The following is a 21,537-nucleotide window of genomic DNA, read 5'->3' as shown; positions in this document are numbered from 1 at the left end:
CAATATGCCAATTATTTGAAGATAGAGCAGACATACAATCCTGTAGTACCTTGTCACATTCAGCTGCTTTGATAATGTCCCCAACTAGAATGGTCTTTGACAGTGAATGATTCAAAATCACGTTGATGTGTTCTTCTGCCATCTTTTCCTCTCTCGAGGATTGCTTTGTAGACAAAAATGGCTGTTGTGACATGAAGACAGCGGGGTTTGATTTTCCTAGAGCATACACTGCTTAAATATATAGTCCTGGAGTTTTTGAATCCACCATTCAAATCTGATGGGAGCGTAGGTTTACCTCTTTTTTTTTTACCTCACCTCAGGCTAATACATATGTATAACAAATGTTCGGGATGAACACTACAGCGTCTGGTCATAATTTGCAAGATTCTTTGGTATGAATATACTGTGCCGTACGATACCCAGTTCTTATCTCGGGTATTTTTTCATTTTGTTGTTGCAAATAATCGCTTTTGCAGTTTGCTCATTTCCAGTCGATGGATACAACATTAATTCAAGCTTTGGGTATGTCTAAGTCTTTCTGCCATAAAGTAGGCTTTCAGAAAGTCACAACTCCACAAAAGCAGTAACACAAGCAAAGGGAACACCATGTTATAACAAAGCGCTTGGTTGCAGATCGTATGTGGCATGTAGGTCCCCTTGGTGAGTGAAAAAACCCTGTTGAAACTGGCATATGTCAACGACCATTTGAGGTGAACGCAGTTCCATCTGAAAACATCGTGGACTTGATAACCTTTAAGCCCATTTAAACTAGGTGCGCAGTGATGCGACAACAAAAGGTTGAAATAAACTTAGACCCTATCACACTAGGCGTGACGAGGCGTGACGCGACATATTAATTTTAAGTTGAGTTAAAACCTCAACTTTTATCGCTTGTTGCCGGGGAACTTTTTTTCTTGTGACCAATCACTGCCTTCTGTAAGATCACATGATTAGCAGGGTAAAAAGTGAATACCCTATGATCACGTGTAGGCTACAAACAACTACTGGTATGTCTTGCTTTGAAGAAAATGTACTCTTGTTTCAAGTTGTTTGTTCATGATCAACCCAATAGATATGGGATGTAGGGCAGCAAAATACCTGGAGGAAATAAAGTGATGAGTAAACTTATGTTTGAGTTGGAAATCAAAATGCCAAACCAATACATGTATATACACACATGCACTTGCTGAAGACTTGCGTTTACACAGGTCGATATTACCTATATGATGGATGTCAGAACTCAGCGGTAACTGACAAACTCCGCCCTCCATCCAAACAAATATTTCTACCAGTCGGTGGTATTGGCAGAGATTTTTCCTATCTGGTTACGATGCCGAAGGCTCAGTAACCTTTGTAAGTGTGCTGGTGTGTGTATTTGTATGTGTGCGCGTGTGTATGTGACGGCCAACTTGTAGACACAGCATCTCAATAATACTAGATGAGTCAATGTCATGCTTTGTAGGTAAATGTTTCATGATGTGTAAATGTGCCCTTTTTGTTTGTGGTTCCCATCACATGCAAATAAGTGGGCGGTGCCTTACATAAAATTCTTAAAATGTCAATACATCTTCAACAGTATGTCTGATTAAGTTCATACTTGGTATGGCGATGTAACTACATAGTAAGTATATGCTCTTTGCAACAACACGTTAGTGGTGGGGCTTAATAGGAAATAATAAAAACAGCTTTATACTTGGTAGATATATACCCCATGATTGAAACTGGTAGAGGTCAAAAGAGGTAGGTCAACAGGTGTCAAAATCTGAAAACCTTTCAAACATTAAAACTCTTAAGTTAAAGATCTACAATAAATCTACCAATTCTCCAGTGGTATGATTTCTATTGTTGAAGATAGTTGTGCCAATTCAGTAAAGTTATGTGATGTGGCTCTACAGTTCTTTAATAGCACATGCAGCCATCCAGGTAAGCTAATGGAAAGTTGATATGTAGCATTGCTTTAACCACACTCAAATGACTATTATGCAGTTTCACTCTTTGTGATTTATACCAAAATACTAGCTTTTCAAAATATTTTCTACATCTCAAGCAGGGGAAGCCACACCAATTTCATATTTGATGTATAAAAGTAAAGAATTAAGTACAAGAAGCCTATTTTTTTGTTGGAGGTCAAAGGTTAGTTGGGGTCACCAGTGGTCAAATTATGAAAACCTTATAAACACGATATCTCAAGAAGGGGAATTCACACCAATTTCATATTTGATGTATAAAAGTACAAAATTAAGATCAAGAAGTCAATTGTTCTGTTGGAGGTCAAAGGTCATTTGGGGTAACCAGGAGTCAAATTGTGAAAACCTTGTAAACACGAAATCTCAAGAAGGGAAAATCAGACCAACTTCATAGGTAGTGTATAGAAGTATCGCATTTAGTACAAGAAGCATATTGTTAATCGTGGAGTTCAAATGTCATTTTGGGTCATCAGGGGTCAAATTGTGAAAACCTTGTAAACAAGATATCCCAAGATGGGAAGCATGGGCAGACTTCATATTTAATGTTTTAAAGTACCACATTGAGTAAAACAAGTCTTTTTTTTTGGTGGAGGTCATTTGGGGTCAATAGGGTTTCAAATTGTGCAAACCGTGTAATCACGATATCTCAATACTGGAAGCTTGGCTTTAATGAAGTGTGTAAAAGTACCACATTGAGTTAAAGAAGCCTATGGATTATGGTGGAGGAAAAAGGTCATTTGGAGTCATTAGACGTCACATTGTGACACCCTGGAAACATGTCCACCCTCACTATACATTACGTCAGATTTTTGAAGAAAACTGCTCGTTACATCATCGAAACAATTATACAATTTTGCATTCTGGTTTATTGTTTCGCATCGCATCAAGCCGTGCCTAGTGTGAAAGGGCTTTTATCGTCAGGGTTGGATGAATGTCACGTTTGATACATATGATCCACACTTTTTAGTACAAGATCCCTATTCTTTTCTGTGAAGTTCAAAGAGTAGTTATGGTTGATTGAGGTGAAAGTTTTACAATTTTTCAGCATGCACCCGATAACTAAAAAAAGGCATCATGAATTATATTTGCAAAGTCAAGTTTGAATCCGCATTTGTGAATGAGTCTTGCTGATCAGTTATGGTCAACATGTAACATAAGAATCTTGTTTGTAATATTACTGTTTAATGTTCTCATACAGTACAACATATATGACAAGGAATCACTAAGCCAACTGGCTTTCTGGTTACATTTTATTTTCAGTAAACATACGTCTACTTGTTTTGGATCAGTACCAACGGCCTTCAAGTGAACCAGTGAGTCCTTCGTTTGTACCATTCCCTTCCCAAACATGTTATCACTTTAATAACTTCAAGCTTAAAAGGGTATTACGGCGTTGCCAGAAACGGTAATCAAACCATGAAAATATTCATTTTGTTTGGCTCAAAACCTTGGTACCAGTTTTATTTGTGTTAGTCGTTGTATGATAGGATAGTTCATTTGTGAGCTTTCTAAAGTGTCTTGAAAGTTAACTTTAAAACGTGATCATGAGTGGGAAGATCGGTCCCTATAAATGCTCTTTATACTTGCTACATATTGATGTCTTATTGTGATTGACAGGCTGTTGCAAGTTGCCTGGGAAGAAGCTTATAAAATTGTCTCCCTTTGTATCATAATGGTTGTACCTTAATGAACAATGGTTACTACTAAAATTTGTTTACACAGTTTACATACTCCTTGTACAGGTACATCTCTACAGTGTTTTGAATGTTGGGATTTACAGTAATTAGTCAAGTTGTCAGTTCGATGGTAAAGTAAGTGCTAGCGAAACTCCACAATAAAAAAATAGACTTTGTGGAACTGCTAGCCCATGTTTGCTCCATATTTAAACAAAAGGGGAGGCATACAAGCATATATTTGAATACTGTCATACTGTTCACAAGTTAAGGGAAATTCATATTAAAATGTAAATTTAGGCAGATAGAGAAAATGCTTTAATTTTCCAAATGTCATCAAAACCATTTCCTCTTTAAGTTGATGGATAAAGTGTATTAAATGTTTTAATCTTCAAGAGGTAGCAGATATCAAACTTGTGCGCAAATGCACATGTAGTACACAGTTGGTCCCCACAACATCTCAAAATGATTGCATCCGCTCAAAAAAACCTGCGTTCCTTCAGCCTTCTATGAAAACATGCACTTTAAAGTTCCTCAACAGGAACACAACACTAGAGTTATAATGACCCGACCTGACGAGTGGTTGCCTCAAAATGGAGGTGAATTCTATCCATTTGTAATGCTTTGCCCCCAATCATATTGCCTCCTCACCCTCAGTCGGTTAAAAAACCCAGCAGCACTCTTCACTCCCTTGCATCTAAATTACCAAGAATTGGGTAATAGGGTTACAGCTCCTGCAGGTACTGTTAGCAAAACAATAATAATAAAATGCAGACATTTATATGGAACGAAGTAGTCCAAGTACAGTAGACAAGCAAGTAATCTTTAACATTGGAAACAAACAAAATAAAGAACTATTGTAGTGCCAGCCAGAGGAAGGGGGTGTCTGTTTTCACCGAGGGCAGCCCCGATGTAATTGAGTTCCTCTCCGGAATGATTCTATGTGCTTAAGTTAAAATATCTGCAAGAGAACTATCTGAAAACAATGCAGCTTCACCTTCCACATAAATTTCATTTCCTCCTCTGAAATGTGTGTTTTGTACTTTAGAGTCCCTATGACAGAACAAAAAAATATCTCAAAATCTTACTAGTTCTGGGGACTTCACTCCCCTGGATCCCTCACAGGGCTTTGAAATATACATTTTCCATTGAAATTTAATTCTCTCGCATGTATTTTGTGCTATGAACTTGCTAAGAGAGAACAAGGAATATTGGAAACTCTTGATTTTCTGGGAGCTTCTCTGTGGAACACAACTAGATTTCCAGAGAAATGTAAGTTTAATTTCTCTATCTGACACTTATCACTAAAAATGTAAACAGACACTGCCTAAGTTGGCTGCAGCTTATGGGGCGCCTGCCCTCACGGATGAATTAACTGTGTACAACTGTACCAACTGCCTAAATGGGCAACAGCTTTGGGCCCTGTACCAGGCTCCCTGACAACAACAGATAGGGCGCCATTGGTAACAATGCTAGTACACAACTACATATATGGGAGCCATTGGTGACAATGCTAGTACACAACTATAAATAGGGGAGCCATTGGTAATAATGCTCGTACACAACTACAGATAATGTAGGGGAGCCATTGGTAACAATGCTAGTACACAAACTAGAGATAGGAGAGCCATTGGGAACAATGCTATTACAAAACTACAGATTGGAGAGTCATTGGTAACAATGCTAGAACACAACTACAGATAGGGGAGCCATTGGTAACAATGCTAGAACACAAACTACAGATGAGGGAGCCATTGGTAACAATGCTAGTACACAAACTACCCATGAGGGAGCCATTGGTAACAATGCCAGTGCACAAACTACAGATAGGGGAGCCATTAGTAACAATGCTAGTACACCAGTATTGATATGGGAGCCATTGGTAACAATGCTAGTAAAGAACTACAGATTGGGGGAGCCATTGGTAACAATGCAAGTACACAAACTACAGATAGGGGAGCCATTGGAAACAATGCTAGTACACAAACTACAGAAAGGGGAGCCATTGGAAACAATGCTAGTACACAAACTACAGAAAGGGGAGCCATTGGTAACAATGCTAGTACACAAACTACAGATAGGGGAGCCATTGGTAACAATGCTAGTACACAACTACAGATAGGGGAGCCATTGGTAACAATGCTAGTACACAAACTACAGAAAGGGGAGCCATTGGTAACAATGCTAATACACAAACTGCAGAAAGGGGAGCCATTGGTAACAATGCTAGTACACAACTAAGGATAGGGAATCCATTGGTAACAATGATTGTACACAAACTACAGATATGGGAGCCATAGGTAACAATGCTGGTACGGAACTACAGATAGGGGAGCAGTTGGTAACAATGCAAGTCCACACTTCAGATAGAGGAGCCATTGGTAACAATGCTAGCACACAAACTACAGATAGGGGAGCCATTGGAAACAATGCTAGTACACAAACTACAGAAAGGGGAGCCATTGGTAACAATGCTAGTACACAACTAAGGATAGGGGATCCATTGGTAACAATGCTTGTACACAAACTACAGATATGGGAGTCATTCATAACAATGCTAGCACACAACTACATATAGGGGAGCCATTGGTAACAATGCTAATACACAAACTACAGAAAGGGGAGCCATTGGTAACAATGCTAGTACACAACTAAGGATAGGGGATCCATTGGTAACAATGCTTGTACACAAACTACAGATATGGGAGTCATTCATAACAATGCTAGCACACAACTACATATAGGGGAGCCATTGGTAACAATGCTAATACACAAACTACAGATAGGGGAGCCATTGGTAACAATGCTAGTACACAACTACAAATAGGGGAGTCATTGGTATCAATGCAAATACACAACTACAGATAGCAGAGCCATAGGTAACAATGCTGGTACGGAACTACAGATAGGGGAGCAATTGGTAACATTGCAAGTACACACTTCACACAGAGGAGCCATTGGTAACAATGCTAGCACACAAACTACAGAAAGGGGAGCCATAGGTAACAATGCTAGTACACAACTACAGATAGGGGAGCCATTGGTAACAATGCTAATACACAAACTACAGAAAGGGGAGCCATAGGTAACAATGCTGGTACGGAACTACAGATAGGGGAGCAGTTGGTAACAATGCAAGTCCACACTTCAGATAGAGGAGCCATTGGTAACAATGCTAGCACACAAACTACAGATAGGGGAGCCATTGGAAACAATGCTAGTACACAAACTACAGAAAGGGGAGCCATTGGTAACAATGCTAGTACACAACTAAGGATAGGGGATCCATTGGTAACAATGCTTGTACACAAACTACAGATATGGGAGTCATTCATAACAATGCTAGTACACAAACTACATATAGGGGAGCCATTGGTAACAATGCTAATACACAAACTACAGAAAGGGGAGCCATTGGTAACAATGCTAGTACACAACTAAGGATAGGGGAGCCATTGGTAACAATGCTTGTACACAAACTACAGATATGGGAGTCATTCGTAACAATGCTAGTACACAACTACAGATAGGGGAGCCATTGGTAACAATGCTAGTACACAACTACAATTAGGGGAGTCATTGGTACCAATGCAAATACACAACTACAGATAGCAGAGCCATAGGTAACAATGCTGGTACGGAACTACAGATAGGGGAGCAATTGGTAACATTGCAAGTACACACTTCAGATAGAGGAGCCATTGGTAACAATGCTAGCACACAAACTACAGATAGGGGAGCCATTGGAAACAATGCTAGTACACAAACTACAGAAAGGGGAGCCATTGGTAACAATGCTAGTACACAACTAAGGATAGGGGAGCAATTGGTAACAATGCAAGTACACACTTCAGATAGAGGAGCCATAGGTAACAATGCTAGCACACAAACTACAGATAGGGGAGCCATTGGAAACAATGCTAGTACACAAACTACAGAAAGGGGAGCCATTGGTAACAATGCTAGTACACAACTAAGGATAGGGGAGCCATTGGTAACAATGCTTGTACACAAACTACAGATATGGGAGTCATTCGTAACAATGCTAGTACACAACTACAGATAGGGGAGCCATTGGTAACAATGCTAGTACACAACTACAAATAGGGGAGCCATTGGTATCAATGCAAATACACAACTACAGATAGGAGAGCCATAGGTAACAATGCTGGTACGGAACTACAGATAGGGGAGCAATTGGTAACAATGCAAGTACACACTTCAGATAGAGGAACCATTGGTAACAATGCTAGCACACAAACTACAGAAAGGGGAGCCATAGGTAACAATGCTAGTACACAACTAAGGATAGGGGATCCATTGGTAACAATGCTTGTACACAAACTACAGAAAGGGGAGCCATTGGTAACAATGCTAGTACACAACTACATATAGGGGAGCCATTGGTAACAATGCTAATACACAAACTACAGAAAGGGGAGCCATTGGTAACAATGCTAGTACACAACTAAGGATAGGGGAGCCATTGGTAATTATACTAATACACAACTACATATAGGGGAGCCATTGGTAACAATGCTGGTACGGAACTACACATAGGGGAGCCATTGGTATCAATGCAAATACACAACTACAGATAGGAGAGCCATTGGTAACAATGCTGGTACGGAACTACAGATAGGGGAGCAATTGGTAACAATGCTAGTACACAACTAAGGATAGGGGATCCATTGGTAACAATGCTTGTACACAAACTACAGATATGGGAGTCATTCATAACAATGCTAGCACACAACTACATATAGGGGAGCCATTGGTAACAATGCTAATACACAAACTACAGAAAGGGGAGCCATTGGTAACAATGCTAGTACACAACTAAGGACAGGGGAGCCATTGGTAACAATGCTTGTACACAAACTACAGATATGGGAGTCATTCGTAACAATGCTAGTACACAACTACAGATAGGGGAGCCATTGGTAACAATGCTAGTACACAACTACAAATAGGGGAGTCATTGGTATCAATGCAAATACACAACTACAGATAGCAGAGCCATAGGTAACAATGCTGGTACGGAACTACAGATAGGGGAGCAATTGGTAACATTGCAAGTACACACTTCACATAGAGGAGCCATTGGTAACAATGCTAGCACACAAACTACAGAAAGGGGAGCCACTGGAAACAATGCTAGTACACAAACTACAGAAAGGGGAGCCGTTGGTAACAATGCTAGTACACAACTAAGGATAGGGGAGCCATTGGTAACAATGCTTGTACACAAACTACAGATATGGGAGTCATTCGTAACAATGCTAGTACACAACTACAGATATGGGAGCCATTGGTAACAATGCTGGTACGGAACTACAGATAGGGGAGCAATTGGTAACAATGCAAGTACACACTTCAGATAGAGGAGCCATTGGTAACAGTGCTAGCACACAAACTACAGATAGGGGAGCCATTGGAAACAATGCTAGTACACAAACTACAGAAAGGGGAGCCATTGGTAACAATGCTAGTACACAACTAAGGATAGGGGAGCCATTGGTAACAATGCTTGTACACAAACTACAGATATGGGAGTCATTCGTAACAATGCTAGTACACAACTACAGATATGGGGAGCCATTGGTAACAATGCTAGTACACAACTACAAATAGGGGAGCCATTGGTATCAATGCAAATACACAACTACATATAGGAGAGCCATAGGTAACAATGCTGGTACGGATCTACAGATAGGGGAGCAATTGGTAACAATGCTAGTACACAACTACAAATAGGGGAGCCATTGGTAACAATGCTAGTACACAAACTACAGATAGGGGAGCCATTGGTAACAATGCTAGTACACCAACTACAAATAGGGGAGCCATTGGTAACAATGCTAGTACACAAACTACAGATAGGGGAGCCATTAGTAAAAAAATGCTAGTACACAAGTGTAGATATGGGAGCCATTGGTAGCAATGCTTGTACACAAACTACAGATGTGGGAGTCATTGGTAACGATGTTTGCACACAACTACAGATAGGAGAGCCAATGGTAACAATGTTAGTACACGACTACAGATAGTGGAGCCATTGGTAATTATACTAATACACAACTACAGATAGGAGAGCCATAGGTTACAATGCTGGTACGGAACTACACATAGGGGAGCCATTGGTGACAATGCTAGTACACACTTGAGATAGAGGAGCCATCGGTAACAATGTTATCACACAAACTACAGCTAGGGGAGCCATTGGTAAAAAATGCTAGTACACAAGTATAGATATGGGAGCCATTGGTAGCAATGCTAGTAAACAAACTGCAGATACGGGAGCTATTGGTAACATTGCTTGTACACAAACTACAGATAGGGGAACCAACACATTTAAATTGCGTGACATTTTCTAAGCATACATACAGGTTATGTAATTTGGAATAAAATTCAGGTAGAGCATAAAATAGAATCTATAATACAGAAGCAATCCTTGTCAATCCCTCCCCAACCAGTAAATGAAACTAACCACTTTTAAACAGCTTGTATATTTACAAAAATGGGACCACAATATGCATGTCAATGGAATATTACAAGATGTGTTTGGTCATCTAGATTTAATTTGTTTGCAGTTCTTTGACGACACTTTTGGGAAGTGCCCTGCCAATAATCTGAATTGTAACTCAATAATGTGTTTATTCATTGCATTTCAGGTACAATTAGATGTTCTATCACCTCAGGGTGTGATTGTGAACAGATCTACAGACATTCATGAAGGGAATGGTTTCAAAACCCGTGTCTTCTCCTTCCCACATGTGCCATTATTTGGCAGTTGGAGTGCAGTGGCACACTATGGAAAAGGGGTAGGTACTGGAAGTCAGGTTGGCATGTGTTTGCGTGTGTGAGTGTGTACGCGTCTGTGACACTTGCTTGTGTCCCGCGATTACTCAACAATGGAGTGGTGGATATATGTCGTACTTGTTATGATGGTGTATTATAGAGAGAAGATGTGCTCTATGATTTTGGGATTGTATCCAAACTTGATATACAGCTGCTGGTTTAATAGCTAGTACATGAAGGCCTTTTATTTTGGGACAATCTGGCCGCAAAAAAATCTCGGGGGCATTTTGCGATGGTTGGGCATATATTGTATGCTACCTTGAATTTGTGGGGTGCAATATGATTGGGACCATTTGGCCCCACACATTTTATGGTTTAGTTTTTTATAATAATATTTATATAAATTAATATTTTTGGGAGCAATGACTCCAGTTACCTTAAAATTTGATTGTAACAAAACTTGGAATACAGTTGTTGGTTAATAGCTGGTACATATGGGCATAAATATTAGATGTTGGGTGACGAAATGTATACAATACTTTAATATTATTCCACTAAGGATGGAACCATTGTGCCCGTTGGGCTCTGCTTCAAGATGTCAGAAAGAATACAAAGCGGTAATGTTGATGTTTTGCAATCTGTGTAAATGCTTAACTGACCATCTATCCGGAAGAGAGTAATTTTGGTTACAACACAACATATAGTGTAAACCTCTGCCAACTAAATATCTTGTAACAATAGGCAAGTTGCTTGGAAAAAGAAAAGTGTTTGCAAAGGGATGCCAGTATATCCTATGTTATACTATGTCACTGAATAGACATTGTCAACATGATTACTTATTCTTAATAATAACAATAATAAATTACAAGCACTTTACAAAGTAGGAAAGAGACAAAAAAAAAAAAACCAAGGAGAAAAGGAAACTAGAAGTCAAACAGAAATGTTTTAAGTTGTCTCTTAAAATACAAAGGGAGGGAGAGTCACGAACGTGAAATGGGAGTTCGTTTCAAAGAGAAGGCGCAGCGACAGAAAAAGCACGATTGCCACAACGAGTGCGGGTACGCGTGGACCAGGAGTTAATTGCAAATGCGCATGATTGGAAGAGCAAAGCGTAACTGTTGTTGACCGACGTAAAGGAGTAAGAAGGTCAGTGATATATGGAGGGGCAAGTCCGTTTGTAGATGTGAAGTAGGATCTTAACTGGATGCGCTGAGAGACGGGAAGCCAATGCAATGAACGGAGTACATGAGCGATGAGATCAAACTTTTTAGTGAGTGAGACTAGCCGCGCAGTAGTGTTCAGAATTCTCTGAAGGGGAGCTTTATATGAGAAACTGCCAATTTCACAAACAAACTTTTGCAGTAATCCAGATAGGAGGAAACAAACGCGTGAACCAGTCGTTTAGTTGAGCCTTGATCTAGACACCTCTTGAGTTTACCAATACTGTAAATACCATACACAGCTGAACGACAAGTGTTCTGAATATTTGTTTGCATATCGAGTACACAGTCACGCAAGACACCAAGATCACGTGTATCTTATTATTGGGAACTCCCTTTATATGTTGCCGCATTAGTCAATAGATAAACCTCTTCAGTTTGGTGTGCACAAGTTCATGAATATCAACACGTATGGCATACCACACTGTGAATTTTTTCAGGCATCGGAACCACCAAACGTTTCGTTTTCTGGTTCATCATACTCTCTGAATTAGCCTTAGGTTGGAAGCATTTGATGCTTATATTGTCTTCATACTAGAGTGAGGTTTTAAGTGACACATTTTGATGCGATCACACTTCATTTTTTCATAGCTGAAGTCTAATCGATCAGTTCAGTTTGAGGTTAAAGAATATGGTGAGTATATTTGTTATATGTCATGCAATACTAGGAAGTATATTGTTTACTACTTAGACCTCTCTAAAACCGAGAACATATGTCATACAATAACCTTCTGTACATCCTTGAACATGAGAAGTGTTTGTATTTGGGTATATGATAGAACAATTCATTCAGTAATATAGTATTGTTACTCGGTTTTTAAAGTTGCATCCGCGTGATGCATCGTCTTAAAAATGTTTGCGTCCACTAAGAAAAACTTGCGCCCTGCAGACCTCTATTAATACATGCACTTTAAAATACCTCTACAGCAACACAGATGCAATACTTAGCTATAGTATACAACTCCCTAATATAATGTCTGTCAACATGTAACAGACTATGCATACGTCTGTGAATATTGGAAATCAATGTCAAGTAAAATAGTGCCTATAGAGAAAATGCAAGGATAAAATACTGCATTTTTAACTGATTTCATTGAGTCCCTTAAATTTGTGTAGAAACTATTGTATCCAACTTGGAATACTGTTGTTGGTTAATAGCTGGTATATTTGGGCCTAAATTTTTTAGGTCTTTTACCAAAATCATATAGGGCCCTTTTCGGGATCCAAATTTTGCTTGGACTTTTGTGCCCGAATCTTTATGAGCCCAATTTTGGATAGTGCCATATGGCCGGCTCTTGTGTTAACATTTACTTCACTATTGGAGTGACCGATATGATTCCTGACCATGTGTGAGTTGATACTATATTTATAAGAGACTATCATATTATATCCACTGAAGTTGGTATAATGACAATATTGGGTGATGACATAAACAACACATATATTTTCCTTTAAGCAAGGAACCCTAGTGCCCATTGGACTCATATGGCAATTTACCAAAAGGTGTGAACAGTGGGTTAACTTTAAAGAAAAATATGGTAGGTTCTATTTAACACCCTCTCCTCGTAAAACAAAATAGTAAACGATTAAATGCAGAACGTTCTGCCCATTATATTTTGTGTCCTTTCATAGAAGGTTTTCACTTGAACTTGTGCTGTGATTCTTCTGAAACACTCTTCCATTTATGGGTATCCTTAGTGGTTGAAGCTAATTGCTTTGCAACTTTCTGAAACTACTCTGCCTCTTTAGCTCAAAAGGACATTCTCATCGTGTTTTATGTAGCAGATATCTCGTAACAGCAGAGTAAATGATAGCATCGATGGGTAATTCAGCTGACAATTTCATTTTCTTTCAAATATTCAATCATTTATCCACAGAGGAGAATAATGTTTGTCCAATAGAGTTGAATTTTCCTGAGATTCTAAATACAGACGCCATTGACAAAGCCAACATTCTGAAGGTGTCACATTTCCAGGACAAAACAAAAAAGAGTTTATGATAAGGAAGTAACATTTTTGAAGAATTGTCTATTCCAATTACATCACAGACCACTTTTGATTCACAACCAGGAATAAGGGAACGTTTAGCCAGTTAAAACAGTACATTCAATCAAACTTGAGTTAGGGACATGATACTTGGGTGGGGTTTTAAGTACCACTGTCATTTTTTCTTTAATACAAGTTTAACATTGTCTGCCACTGGAATATTCTTTAATGATAGTCTCACACACAGACAACATGGGAGTTTCTTTGACGTTGTATGAACAATGATAGGATGGCACGGGGTACACCCCTCAGTCCGACAAGTTTTCAGTTCGACAAGTTTTCAGTCCGAAAATGAAATACACGTTTTCAGTCCGAAAATGAGATACACGTTTTCAGTTAGGAAATGAAAGTATTTTTAATGCCATAATATCACCAATAAACGGTCACAGCCCGAACTGATAGTAAAGAAATCGATTGAATCTTTCGTTTTAAGTCTGACATCACCGGCCTCAACAAAGACTTGGGACCCCTTTAACAACTATCAGTTCTAAAAACATATATAATCCGTTCTTTGCTCATGAATCCGTTTCCTGTATAGTCATGGTTTATTTGGTTCTAATTCCATCAATGCAATTTACACTTACCTAGCGTCATACTTTCATTGTGTTACATTTTGTAGTTTTCATTCGACTGACAAGTATGTTGACGAAGGTCCCAGGGGGATCGAAGATTCCAATATATTTTCTAAAAGTTTACTCCTTATTTGCCAAATATGAGTCATAAAAATATATATATATATATGTTTCTATATATATATGTTTCTATATATATATATTTCTATATATATATATATATATATGTTTCTATATATATATATATATATATATATATAGTTGTCTGACGATCGCTTAAACGCGTGAAACTCCGAGTTACAACTACTAGTGTTCCACTAGTCTCAACACATATTCCGCTCTGTCTACTGGACAAAGAGCACTCTGCGCCAAGAATGACGCCAACCAACCAACTATATATATATATATATATATATATATATATATATATATATATATATATGTTAATGCAATGGAGGTAAACGACAAAGGCAAATGAATATATATAAATGAAAATCGTAATGAGTTGGAAAATCAAGAACAGTGAAAAAACTTTCAGCCTCCACCGGGATTCGAACCACGGGCCTCCCGCTCTGTACGCGGACACCCTAACCACTAGGCTATGGACGCTGATTGTATGTCCAGAGGTTCGAAACCGGTAAGGAAGATCGTAATTCCACTGTAGGCGTTTGTCACCTGTATCGAACAATACTAGTTCTGTTTTTGGTGACATATTTTGCCTTACTCTAGAGATCAAACATGATGCTAACCAACTCGAAAATCATTTGTGATTCCTAAAGCCGGATCTCGAAAGAGATACTTTGAACAGACTTTACGGTCCGCCACCGTAAAGTATATATATATATATATATATATATATATATATATATATATATATATATACATATAAAGGCCTATATATAAATGAACAGTTTATATTTTAGCTCCGACTGGGAACGTGTATTTTATTTTCGGACTGAGAACGTGTATTTTATTTTCGGACTGAAAACGTGTATTTTATTTTCGGACTGAAAACGTGTCGTACTGAAAACTCGTTTGTTTCGGACTAAAAACGTGTATTTTATTTCGGATTGAAAACGTGTCGGACTGACAACGTGTACCCAATGGCACAGGTCACTTTGCAAAAGTCAATCGAGCTACAATATCGCTGGTGGTATAGTTAAGATGTTGTGTCCCTGGGAGGGTAAGTTGTAAAATCCTAGCAATAATACTGGGTCATTGGAATTTTATAATGGACTGTATCTGAATAACTCGTTAACAGAATATCACAAAAATTGAAAGAGATGGATCCCAAATGTGTAATGGATGTGCAAAAATTTTGTTGTCTTAAGTGAATTGCAAAGTCATTTGAGCTTAGCAGATATCACATTCTGAAAACCATATCAATATCTTAAAGCAGCATTTTGTGTTTTGTCGCCGTTTTCGAATTTTCGACAAGTCCATCACGTTTTTTACATATATCAATCACAAAACAGCAAACTAAGATATAAGCCAAGATCTTTCCCTGCAAAAAGCGAAAATTGGCGAGTAATTAAGTACATTTGTAGATAATGAGAAAAGTATCCTCCGACAAATGCCACATTTAATATTTAAAGCATACAGTTCCCCAACCCACTAGTTTGAATTCAACCAATCAGAGATGCAGGATTATAATGAGCCGTTGCTGAAAATAGATTCAAAATGTCGAGTTGGTAACTTGTTACAACCAGCGAGCTGGTACTCTAGCAGCTCCCTGGTACAACTGCCATAGACAATCTACACAAATGATGTTGTATTACGTATGGGTCAATGACTTTCGTAGCTATTAAATATTCATATTATGGGGGAGGTTTATTTGGTTCCCATCGGAAAATATCTTCGGAAAAAAAGTTGAAAGTTGTAAATTTTTCGACTTGTATGCCACCATTTGAAGTAAGATTTGAATAGATAAGCTAGTTATGTATGTCGTTATGTCATCGTAGAATCAGTGAGGTTGAAAAAAAAACATAGAAAAGGGTGCAAAATGCTGCTTTAAGAGGGAAGCTGGGATAGATTCAAATCCAGTGTTATGATGCCACACATTGAGTATAAAAAGCTTTTATTTTGGTTTAAGGACAAAGTTCAAAACCTGCTAGACATGCCAAGACCTGAAGTTTTATCATGGACAAAGGTCTAGCACAAAATAAACATTACTTAATACTACTTTCGAAGACGCTACTTTCCCAAGGCTATTTTGACATCAGTGCCAGTCCTTGTTTAAACTTTCCTACGGGAATTACCAGTGTGCCATAGTGCAATTCCAACTGAGCAGGGAGCTGTAAATGGGTGAATGGCGTTCAGCTTAGTGTATAGGATATCCAGATACCTGATATACTTAATCATATCGTTTCCTTTCACCTTGCTCAGTCATTGTTAGCTTCCTGTTTCAACATCACTTTCTGGGCTATGAATTGACCTTAGGCTTCAAAACAAGTTTCAACATGTTCCATTAGCTAGATATATGGCTATGTGGTTTAAAATTTCACTGCAAATATTTTTGAAAATAATTACTTGGAAATTACATTACTAATTCAATTCAATTCTTTACTAGCAGCATAAATCATTGGAAGTTTATAAATAGGAAAATAAATAAAAGTTATGATTAAGATATAAAAAAATAAAAAGAGAGTAAATGCTAGACATAACACTGAAAAATCAAAACAATGGTTCAAGAGCACCATGCTGTATGAATATGGACAACCTATAAAAAAAAATAAAAAAAATCCTATAAGGTTCAATCCTGAATTTGGGAGTTATTGCAGCATTCCTCAAATTGTAGTTTGTCCTATTGCACAAAGAGTTTATTGCACAAAGGAGTGGGTGCCCTTCATTTCTATGAATATTATTTAGTAACCTCTAAAATTCCTTCCTAGCAGCCGCATTAAATTTATATTTAAGTGGGTTATGATTTAATCCAAAGATTCACTCACAGTATCTCAGGAAACTTCATAATCTTTTCTTATCTTTCATTTGGTCAAAGTGACACCAGACCGGGACAGCATATATGATATTTGGCAAGATAGAGGCCTCAAACACACTCTCCCGTGTGTGGACAGGAAAGTGAGGAGCAATATACATGAGTGTGGCGACAATGTGATAAACCTTGGCTAATACCTTCGAAATATGATTTGAAAACGTCAGCTTGTTGTCGATGCAGACTCCTAGATACATTGTACTGGAAGTACGTTCAACGGATGTATCGTGAATAGTTGTCTTCTCATCTCTCTTCTTGATTAATCCCTTGTGCTTAACATCGATGTTTTCGAATACCATTTCCTTACACTTCTTTTCGTTGAAAAGTAGGTTCTTCTGGTCGCAAGTGCTAACTATACACTAGTGATAAAATCCTGATACTCATGCTGATTTCGCTGATGGGAGCCTTTGGTGATAATGCACGATAAAGCAGTGTAATCAGAATATTTAATTACTGAGCAATTAGAATTAGAGAGAATGCAATCTGTATAAATAGTAAACAATAGGGCTAATAGAAGGCCTCCTACTCTGATTTCAGAAGTTGTTGTATAGCCTTTGTCTGGTTTAACTTGTCTTGGCCATCCCTGCATGAATTCCCTGAGCCAATGAGTGAGCCATGGCTCATCGATGAAGTTATACAGGTCATTTAGTAGACGATTGGGCAGGACTGTATTGATTGCCCTTGAAAAGTCCAGAAATAGGACTTTAGATATTGTTGTCTGTTTACAGTTTAGCCCAGACACTATGCCATGGACAAGGGTGAGGATTGCATCAGTGCACGAGATACCTTTTCTGTACGCAAACTGATTTGGATCACCAATTTCACCATGCTCATCAATGGATTGTGTGACTTATGAGAGTAATAACGTTTGCATACAATTGAACCCTATGCTTGATATATATATCAATTCGGCGATAATCATTTACTTGAAGCAGCGCTGCCAATTTTTGGCACAGGAGTAGTTTTTGGCATGTTCCCAGTCAGAAGGAATAATACTCTGTTTGATACTTTGATTGAAAATGACTGTGAAAATGTCAGCAATTTCATTTCTCCAACATTTAAAAACCCACCAGGGAATGCTATCAATACATGATGCGACACCTCGCTTGACTAGTCCAAACTGTCTTTTAACCTGATCTCGTTCTACTCCAGGAGTGTCATTGACAGAGCGGTGCGTTAAGTTCAGATTAATGTTCTTTATAACCGCACTGTTGAATCGGCCGAAGTGGGTGTCTAGCTCAGATCCAAGCTCCCTCGATATGGTGACCTTGCTATCATTTTTGTTCGGATTCCGCACTGATTTCAGAAAGTTCCATAATGACGTGGAAGTCGTAGCTATCCTCTCGAAGTTTTCACTCCTCTTCCTATAGATGTATCTAGTTATAGTCCGCTGCAACCTATTTCGTTATGCGTTGTTTCCACCTCAATTGCCTTCTTTTTTCGTTCTTCGTTTGGTCTAATATAATCGTCGGCCGGTAATCGCTTCATCATTTCCGCAGTTGGTATAGTTCTAGTTGGAACGCAAATGTCCGATACAAATTGAATATAACATGAGACCACTTCGGTCAGTTCGTTGAGTGTAGGGCAGGTTTCCGTGAAGAAATTACAGTCCGTAGAGGGTATGGTCTCACGAAGAATACATAAATTATTGTCTACAATGTCCCTTTCCCTTCTCCTGGGCCTCTGCTTGGTCTATCTGTGCTTCTCCGTATATTTAGGCATGATACAAATTGAGTAGTGGTCCGACGTTCCAATGGGATGGCGTCTTGTTGCCATGTAGTCATGATAGTTGACATATATACAGCGTCCATTATGGAACCAGATCGCGGGAAGGTAACAAAGTCCACAAGGTTTTAAAAGCCCATCATTGTCTCAAGGAAAGATTTAGATCTCCCAATAAAATTATGCTGGAACGCGGGTTCTCCTTCATGATATCTGTCACTGCTCTCTTCAATTTCACATCGGCCAGAGAGAAATCCGCTGATGGCCTGATATAAACGTTAACAATAGTGATATTCAATATATCACTAGGAAGGAATCGTATCAGAGATAGTGAGACAAACCTTGGGAATACCGATAGCCCATTCCTTGGAAATATACGTAATTAGTCCGCCTCCGTTCGCCCTGAATTCCCGATCATGACGGTACATGTAGTAATTGTTCATTTGTACAGCTTCGTCCGGTACAATATGTTGGGGCGTTTCATTGATCCATTTATTAAGTAAGTAAAAATTTATTGATGTCAATCATAAAATGAAGATATAATAAAATGGATTCCGCAGCTTAAAAATATGCAAAATATATATACAAAAATATGATAAAAATATCATCTAGTTATATGACAGTTCAAAAGCTTTATACTCCTCGGTAAAAAAGAATGTCTAAAGCGTTCAGTACGCACACGAGGTAGGGTATACAACCTACGTGGAGTGGTGTATTAGGTGTAATACTTATGGAGAGGATGGTCAGGATCAGTCAAAATCCCTCTTACATAATGAAGTACAACTTCTTCAATGTACTGATCATCTATAGAATAATACTTTCTGAAATGTCTGTTAATCAAATTGAGTTGAGTCTTGAAACAGGAATAGAGCCACACAGGAGCACAATAGACCATGAGTGAAAGCACCATGGAACGGAAGAGCCAAAGCTGTTTCTCATATTCTAGACCAAATCCTCCCAACCTATAAATACAATATAGCCGCTGCCTTACTTTCGCAAGTGTTGAGCATATGAGAGTCCCAAGTGAGAGTATGATTAAATATGAGTCCTAAATATTTAAAATCTGACACAACCTCAACCTCACTATCATTAATTATAACTGGATCATGCATCTGAACTGAACGGAAATCGACAATTAATTACTTGTTTTGGAGCTGTTAATAAAAAGGTAATTGGTTTCAAACCATGCTACAGTCTCCCCAATAGCTGTGTGGTAATTGACAATGCTCTGTGGATATTTATCATTACACAAGCTAACAATAGCTGTATCATCTGCATATTTTATAATGTAAACATTTTCAGTGTGGACAAGGAATCAGTACAAACGGCAAACAGCAATATGGATCAACAACACCCTTGTGGGACACCAGTATTAGTGACAATATCTTCACTGCTGACACCATCACAGTATACATATTGAGTTCTGTTGAACAAAATGTGATACAGCAGTGATATGATGTTCTGGTTTACATGAGCATCTAAAGTACGAAGCAAGTTCGAATTGCTAAGTGTGTTAAATGCGGAGCTAAAGTCCATAAACAAACCCTGACAAAATTACCGACAGTGTCCACATGTTGGCGTAGAACTGTATCCAACAGCAAACACTCATCCACAATTGATCTTATTAACATTCTGAAGTTTCGTCTCCTGAAGAGTGATAAAACACAATTTTAATTCACTCATTTAAGTAATGGTTTGTTCTAGTTCTGCGAATTTCCCCTGGAGACCGTTTACATTGGAGGATAATCCCTACGGATAACTTAAGTTGAAAGTCTCCGTATGCCGTGCATTGTTCTGTTTTCCTGCTCGGGCACCCCTTCGCCTGGGAGCAATAGCCAGGTCATTCAAATTGCTCATCAACTGTAACGGCAGTCTCGGTGAACCCAAATTATCCCGGATCGTATGTAAGGCCTCTGAGCTATACTGAATTTTACGATTAGCCATCGCGTACGTACGAGTATGGTTATACACTGTGTCATTAATGTACTCACGAGGTTCAATAGGTAGGCTGTAGCTTAGGCCTCCACTGAGGTAAATGTCCACCAGGAACAAAAGTAAAAACCACTCCGTTAGTAAAATTCACAAAAGGAATTAGGTATTAAAAGTTGAAATACGAGAGCACTGAAAAAATACGTGTCAGTTGGATGACGAGTGCCACCAAAAAGAAAAATCTGACTGAAAATGACAGTGATAGACAGCCAACATGCAATATGTCGCAATTCTGGACATATCCAGAGCATAAAGAGTCTAAAAATATACAATGAAATGAACAAGCTAAAAGCACCCATGTAACATGGAAACCATGTTAATGTCAACTTCTGCTAAAAGTATGTATTTTTTTTGAAAACAGCATGAATTACTTTCTTTATCAATCAAAATTATCATGTGTATTCATGGAGTTGTAAAATATGACATGGGCAATTTTCATGAAAATTGATGTATGTAGAACAGCAGATTCCACTTAACTTTTTTCCATAAGTTGTATAAAGCAGGTTTTGTGTGTCTTTCAAAGTCATAGAATCTCACAATTCTGGATTTCTATGTA

General features: G+C 38.4%; 1 protein-coding gene across 2 annotated transcripts in view; it reads left to right on the top strand.

Annotated features, from left to right (window-relative positions):
- The window catches only part of LOC139979705 (A.superbus venom factor 1-like), a 78,176-nt gene that overhangs the window by 5,277 nt on the left and 51,362 nt on the right, over positions 1-21,537 (top strand). For both annotated transcript variants that reach the window (XM_071990752.1, XM_071990753.1), the window contains exons 4-6: positions 3,228-3,280; positions 10,315-10,464; positions 12,253-12,295. In XM_071990752.1, coding sequence (XP_071846853.1) covers positions 3,228-3,280; positions 10,315-10,464; positions 12,253-12,295 — 246 coding nt within the window. The remainder of the gene's footprint in view (positions 1-3,227; positions 3,281-10,314; positions 10,465-12,252; positions 12,296-21,537) is intronic.

The sequence above is a fragment of the Apostichopus japonicus genome, chromosome 14 (assembly GCF_037975245.1).
Source record: "Apostichopus japonicus isolate 1M-3 chromosome 14, ASM3797524v1, whole genome shotgun sequence".
Taxonomy (NCBI): Eukaryota; Metazoa; Echinodermata; class Holothuroidea; order Aspidochirotida; family Stichopodidae; genus Apostichopus; species Apostichopus japonicus.
The sequence above is the reverse complement of the archived record's forward strand: the minus strand, read 5'-3'. Positions and strand labels throughout refer to the sequence as shown.